At 45.5% G+C, this 6947-nt stretch overlaps 1 protein-coding gene across 2 annotated transcripts in view; it reads left to right on the forward strand.

The window, feature by feature from the left end:
• golm2 (golgi membrane protein 2) overlaps positions 1 to 5748 on the forward strand; it is a 29686-nt gene extending 23938 nt beyond the window's left edge. Inside the window, exons 9-10 of one of the 2 annotated variants that reach the window (XM_061245472.1) lie at positions 2767 to 2934; positions 3937 to 5748. In XM_061245472.1, coding sequence (XP_061101456.1) covers positions 2767 to 2934; positions 3937 to 4013 — 245 coding nt within the window. In that variant the 3' untranslated portion in view covers positions 4014 to 5748. The remainder of the gene's footprint in view (positions 1 to 2766; positions 2935 to 3936) is intronic. The other variant, XM_061245471.1, reaches the window with a different exon arrangement.
• Positions 5749 to 6947: the final 1199 nt, after the last annotated feature.

A 6947-nucleotide genomic window follows, 5' to 3' on the forward strand; every position in this document is an offset into this window, starting at 1 on the left:
GTACATTTGAGCCAACCAAGAGGACCAGGTGCAGGGTTTGGACTTTTTGAGAGAATTTCATCGGTTCCAGTACATCACACAAGCTCAGTAAAGCGCAGAAAAGTATTTGAATCCAAAATGTATGTGTTCGATGCAGGTCTGCCAGGACCGTTTCTTGTTTTGTTTTTTCTCACCTCAGCTACATTGATCATTGATGTCTTAGACTGAATATTCCCTGTCTTAATGCTTAAGCCTGGTAGATAATATCCAGTTATGAAGACGGGCGCTTGGATGGGTGGAGAAACCTGTGGAACTCCCAAAACCAGGTTTGCCTGTCCCCACCTTGGTCCCATGATGACATGACTCAAAATCTCTGACTCCCGTTCAGACATGACCTGCCTGTGTGCGAAAGGACTCCGCTTTCGACGAGGGAACAACGCCCTTGCTGACGCATGGGTGTCTTGCGCGTCCTGAAAAGCGCGGATTCACTCTCAGAGTAGCCGTGCCAATCTTGGATCAGTGTTCCCTTTTAGCTTGATTTTTAGCTCGTATTTGGGTCAAATACGTCATTGTTTTGGATTCATATACTGTGACCTGTGCTCGATTGATAGTGCCTGGTGCAATTGAGCACCAATCCAAAAGGAACAGAAGGTGGGGTTTGCACTTTTTGAGAGTGTTTTCCGAAACACCAGACAAGCTCAGTTGAACGCAGAAAAGTATTTTCATCCAAAACTATTTTGGGTCCAGCAAGTGGAATCCTGATTGTAGATCAGCATAAAAATAGATGTTTTTATTGCAGTGGAGCAGGCCGGTTAGATAGCTGGGGTCCTGTATCCTCATATCTGAGGGCATTGCAGGTACCGAGGCTGCAGCCTGGTCTTGGCCATGCAGGGGCTGGATGCACGTTGCAGATGGCTGGTTGGCATGGGATTGGATGGCCCGGTTTGCCTTCCTTACAATTCAGCATAACAGAAGACGTGTTGCGTCAATTTGTCCACTAGGCATGTGGGCCAATAAACTTGTGTTTACCTGGTGGCCTATGAGAGGGAGTGTGAGAGGGAGTGTGTTTGAGAGTGTGTGTGTGTGTGTGTGTGTGTGAGAGTATGCTCCATTGCCTTGACATCGCTATGGTTTCAGTGTGTTACGACCAGTTTATATTTCGGTGATGTATGTTGCCACGAACGATTATCACATTTGACGGTCAGTCGCAAAGACTTTTAGAAGATAGAACGATGGACGAATTGAGGTCATCGCCATCACTGCTATGCCCATCGCTGAGATGCAAGTTGTGTTGGACTTCGACTCAATTTTCAGGACAAACTTACTATAGAATGATCATATCTGTAATTATGTTTAGCGGAGCTCACAATGACTCCACTTTGGCGATGCGTTCTTAAGTTTCTACTTTTTATGGGATACGGCGTTCAAAATGAAGCGATAATGGGATGTTGGTGACAATGTAGCGATATCCATCGTCTGATCATACATCGGCAAACTATAAACTGGCCTTTAGGGTTGCCGGCTGCGATGTTGCGCATCTCTGAGCTACCGACTCTTGACAAGAACAAAGAACCTTCTGCTTTGCACACTGTTATGAGCACTAACTCCCAGGGTTTCTGCCACGTTGCTTTAACGTGCTTCAATCTCTGCAAATGCAGAGTTTCTGCAAATGTGTCCGTCTGCATGACTGTCCCATTCCTTCCCTCCAGTACCCGAGACTTCTGGGGAATCCCCGCATTCTGCTAATGTCACAACTTGGTCTGCTGGGTTGCCCGTGTACGCCAGTCTGTGCACTTGTTGCAACTGACTTGCCATTTACTCGTTGGGGGCACGATTTATTTCTTCTTCAACAAAAGAGGCTTCTGGTCAGAGCAAAAGAACCTCGACCATTGGAGTCTGAGAGAGAGAGAGAGAGAGGGGTATTTGGGGTTTGAAGGGGCGTAGGTTTTCTTAAGCTGTTACCGCTGCCTTGCTTGAGCTTTGCTTCATCAGACCCTCTTTGCCCCTTCCCCTAACAGCCCCCAGCCTCCATACCCAGACCAATGCCCTCATACCATCCTCTCCTGGAGCAGAGCCCCCATACCATCCTCTCCCGGACCAGTGCCCCCATACCATCCTCTCCTGGACCAGAGCCCCCATACCATCCTCACCCGGACCAGTGCCCCCATACCATCCTCTCCCGGACCAAAGCCCCCATACCATCCTCTCCTGGACCAGAGCCCCCATACCATCCTCACCCGGACCAGTGCCCCCATACCACCCTCTCCTGGACCAGAGCCCCCATACCATCCTCACCCATCTCCGTCCTCATCCGTGACTCTAACAGTTTTCCTGCTCTTTCCCTTACCTGTCATTCACTCCTTATTTATATTCTCCCCTTTCCCCTTCCCACATATCCTGTTTTCCCTCCTTTTTCCTCTGTTCCCACTGTATCCTTCTGGTTTCTTCAATTTCTTCTGTTTTTGTTATGCCTTTCCCTCTCCTCCACTGCCTCTTAACTCCCTGTTGCTCTCCCCTCCCTCCCTTCCTTGCTCTGTTCTTCTCTCCCTCTCTCTCCTTCTCTCTCCCTCCCTCTTAGGAATCTCCCTCTCTCCTTCCCTCCCTCGCTCCCTCCCTCTTTCCCTCTCTCCCTTCCTTACTCTCTTCTCTTCCTCCCTCTCTCCTTCTCTCTCCCTCCCTCTTAGGAATCTCCCTCTCTCCTTCCCTCCCTCTTTCCCTCTCTCCCTCGCTCCCTCTCTCCTCTTTCTGGCTTTCTCTCCTCACGGGGACCTTCTCTGCTTCCTGCAGGCCGGTTCTTTGACGAGAACGAGTCCCCCGTAGATCCGCAGCACGGCTCTAAGCTGGCGGACTACAATGGGGACGACGGGAACGTGGGTGAGTACGAGGCGGACAAGCAGGCCGAGCTGGCCTACAATGAGGAAGAAGATGGTGATGGTGGGGAAGAAGACGTCCAAGGTGAGCTCGGGGGGGGAAAGAGGACCCACCCCACCCCCCCAGCTGTGTCACCACTCCCCGCCACCACCCCCTCCACCTCCGCAGCACCCTGAGTTATCCCAGGGCCTCCCCCCCCACGCACACCCTTCATGAGGACCGGGATAGGGTCGACGGGGGGCCCCAGGTGGACCGAGAGAGCCACCCAGCCCTGAGCGGGCTGCTCTCCCCGTACCGCGATGCGTTGCTGGGCGTCCGCTCACATGCATTTTTCCCGCATTTTTGCTCTGATAACTCAAGGTTCTGCGATATCTCCTCCTGTTGTAAGTGCATGCGCCATCTTGCCGTGTGGTCGTCTTCACCAGGCTCATGCCGCCCCACTTCCTGTGCTGTGCTCCGCCCGCTTCCTGCGCCACGCTCTGCGTAATTGTAGCACCGTGCCCACTTGTCTGCCTCCCCATCTCAGCGCCCGCCATGGGCCCATCTTCCTCTGTTCACTTGTAGCCAAGTAGGTGCTTTTCTTTGTGTGTGATGCCCCAGTCTTCCCATGCATGAGTGCACACCTCTTTCCTACCATCGGTAGCTAACCGTAGGATATCGTCAGCAGTTCATTGTGATAGTGGACTGTTGACTGAGAATGTATTCAGTGTGTGTGTGTGTGTGTGTGTGTGCAGCTATTCACAGAAGGCACTGTTAGTGAAGGCACTCTTAATTCTTGAGTCAGTTTTCACTGTGTCCGTTTATGAACCACCTGGTCGTCCGCACGGTCCTGCAGGACTGGAGGGAAGGAACGGGGGTTGGCGACACCTCTCCAGCTCTTGCCATAAATCTGTGGTTTATGTTTGTTTGTTTCTTTAAAAACATAAAGGTGACACCATAATACAGGGAATTTCAGGAACAGACTAATTCACTGACGTGTTATGGAAGCATCCTACCTGAATTGAGGTACAGAGGTAGTCTGCCCAAAGCTAATTCCCATCTCGCTCTCTCTCTCTCTCTCTCTCTCTCTCATTCTTAACCTTGTAGATGATGAAGACCGTGAACTTCAGGGAGATCGTCCTGTGGACTACGGAAAGCGACACCAAGCCATCGACATCCTGTGAACTGCAGAAACATCAACAAATTTCTCACAGCACTACAAGGTTCACAAATAATCGGAACAGAAGGACCAATTTGTGAAAGAAATTGGTTTTTTTGGGGCCTTCTGGACCATCTGGGCTTTGGACGCCATCCAGCTGACTTTAAAACTTTTTATTTGCAAGTGGTCAGTAGAATAATTTTGAAGTACTCCGTGGGTGGTTCTAAGGAAAGAGGGTTATAAGGGTTAGATTAAGATTCCACGCAATAGCTGTGCGGACCCATTTATGTCCTAGTTTCTAGGGAGATGAAGTATATCTCAGTGCATCTGTCTGCCACAGCTCAAGTGATGTCTGCAATTGTGTGAGGATAAATTATTTCCAATAAATTTTTTTCAAAAATAGAGTTAGAATTTCATCAATTAATTAATCAATTTTTTTTTAATAAATTAAAATTTGACTGTAATCAATTGAAAAATGAAGTCTATGTAACATAAAAAGCAATTGTATATTGGTTTGTTTTTTTCTTTTTTATGGATTCTTTTTGCAGTTCTGGTTGTTTTGTAAAACAATGGTTAAATAAAAAGAAAAAACAGCAGCCAGTGTAGGTTTGGGAGGAGAGGTTATGGACCTATGAGCCCCACTGTCCCATTGGAGACCGAGCACCACTGTTATCCTGGGCCTGGACTCTTCTGGATACTGACCCAGATGGGCTGACTTCATCAGTGATTGATGGGAACAATTTTCCTGGAATATCATACTTTTTCTAACCTGGGGTCTTCCTGCTTTTTCTGTCCATTCTTTCTAGCCATTTGATAAATTATTTTTTTCCCTTTGCAAGCGAATTATGGTTGTCCGTCTCTATCTCTTTCCCTGTGTCTGTCTGTCTGTCTGTCTGTCTCTGCAGTTACAAAGCAGAGGACATACCTGCCTGTGAACAGCTAAAGCCAAGGACTTTCCTCTCTGCCCTTTAAACCCTTTTTTTTTCTGTCAGTTCGTGATTACGGGAGTAAATAGACGCGTCGGACATCTCCTCTCAGAAGGACGCTGCTGCTGCATGCGTTAAATAGCAAATTTGATTGCAAACCTCAAGGCAACTGTTGAGGTGAAGTCTGTGTATGGAAGAAAAACTCTGGTCATCTGGGCATCTGTTCTCTGATGAACAACTTTAAAGGCATTCAGTAACGTACCTAGATGAGAAACTTTCCATCTGTTGAGCTTCAGGAACTTCACTGTTCTTCCCATTGTCTTGGATAATGGATAATGTGTCCTAAAATGGCTGTGGTTTCAGTTTTCCATGTTTCAATGTTTTAGGAAAAAGTGTACAGAAGGTTGATGGTTGGCATATTGAATGTACCCTGGTATTATTTGATACCCTGGTATTAACTTTTTCAAAGATGTAAAATAATGTTGGGGAAAGGTATTTTGGGTGACCAAGACAGCTGTGAAAATGCTATAAATTCTGGCATACTATCAAATTTAGTCAAAGGACTACAGTCTTGCCTATGGATTAAAAACCTGCTACAGTTTAGAGGACGGTTCATTGCCCTCCACAGTACAGAAAGGACAGTGTGAAGTCTGCAAATATGTCAGCAGCACTATTTCAGTAGACATCAGCTGTCCAGACCTGAACAATTTATGCATACACCAATAATATTTTTGTCACAATGATTGTTCCTCATAATCATAAAATAAATGAGAATTATCTCTATATGGCCTGAATGCAATGTAATCGTAATTTATTAAAGGAAGGAATTTGGTGGCTTTTGTGCCTTGTGAGTTTTTGAGTCTTGTTTGGTTGGTGAACCAATGGGGTTAGGGGGGTGGGGGGACCTGCTGTTGTAAGTGACAGGAGTCTCATTTCTCAAAAAAAAAAGAAAAAAAAAGGTTAAATGTTTGGAAAAATTTACTGGATTTTTTTGAGTTGTGCAGAATAATGGCAAAAACTGATTAACAGCCATCCCTTAAGATATCAATATTTATATAGTTTTCTTTTGCCAAGCTTTTTACAGTTTTTCTATGGACACACCTTGCCGTTTTCAGCCTTTTCCGATTACTGTTTTATTTCCCCTGATTGATTCATCAATCAATTCGCATGTTAAAGTGCAGTATTTGATTGCTTATCCTGTGTATGCCATGACTTCCTAAAGTTTGTGACCTCATCACCAGAGTCTGGATATCATTCAAGTTATCTTAAAACCTCTTCGCATTTGAATGGATCTCTGTGGTCTCTATGGGAATTGGGGGATGGGGTGCAATTCAGCTGTAAATTATGCTGATGGAGTATGGAACACATTTGTTTGGTAAATTGCATTAAGGGTCTGAGGTTTCAAACCAGCCTCAAACCACCGTGCTGCCAGTATATATATAGTAGTTACTTTAAGGGTTATTTCTCCTGAATAATTTTTCCATTGACTTCAACAGGAACATTTGCATTGTTTTGTTATTTAAATGTCTTGTTACGTACTGGTGTTCATGATCACATGTATCTTAACGGGTGTTCAGGACCTGTAGAATTTTTCATATAAAAAAAAATATATATATATATATATATATATATATATATATATTTCAAAATGCATGGGATCTATTCCTACATTTCACCCCATGCAGTACCATGTAATTCCAATGGAGGGAAGAAGGGGGAAACTGATGTAGGATTAGATACCATCCACCGGAACTATACATGATTTGCTTTTGCCGGCAATAGAATGAATGCAGGACCTGTGTTCACAGTTTCATGGGACGGTACGGTGTGGTATGGTAAACCGATGTGAAATCCACTTGCCCTTTCTTACCCTATACTTGGGGGAACATTGTATAAAATGTATTTATGGGCATTTGAAGTACAGTAGTAATGTTAACCCTCCTGTTATGTTCAAATTTAGGGAACAGCAATAATGTTCCCGGGTCAAATTGACCCGGTGCATGTTTCACCATCTGAAAGTAGTTTAAAAAGAT

The sequence above is a fragment of the Conger conger genome, chromosome 6, assembly GCF_963514075.1.
Source record: "Conger conger chromosome 6, fConCon1.1, whole genome shotgun sequence".
Lineage (NCBI taxonomy): Eukaryota > Metazoa > Chordata > Actinopteri > Anguilliformes > Congridae > Conger > Conger conger.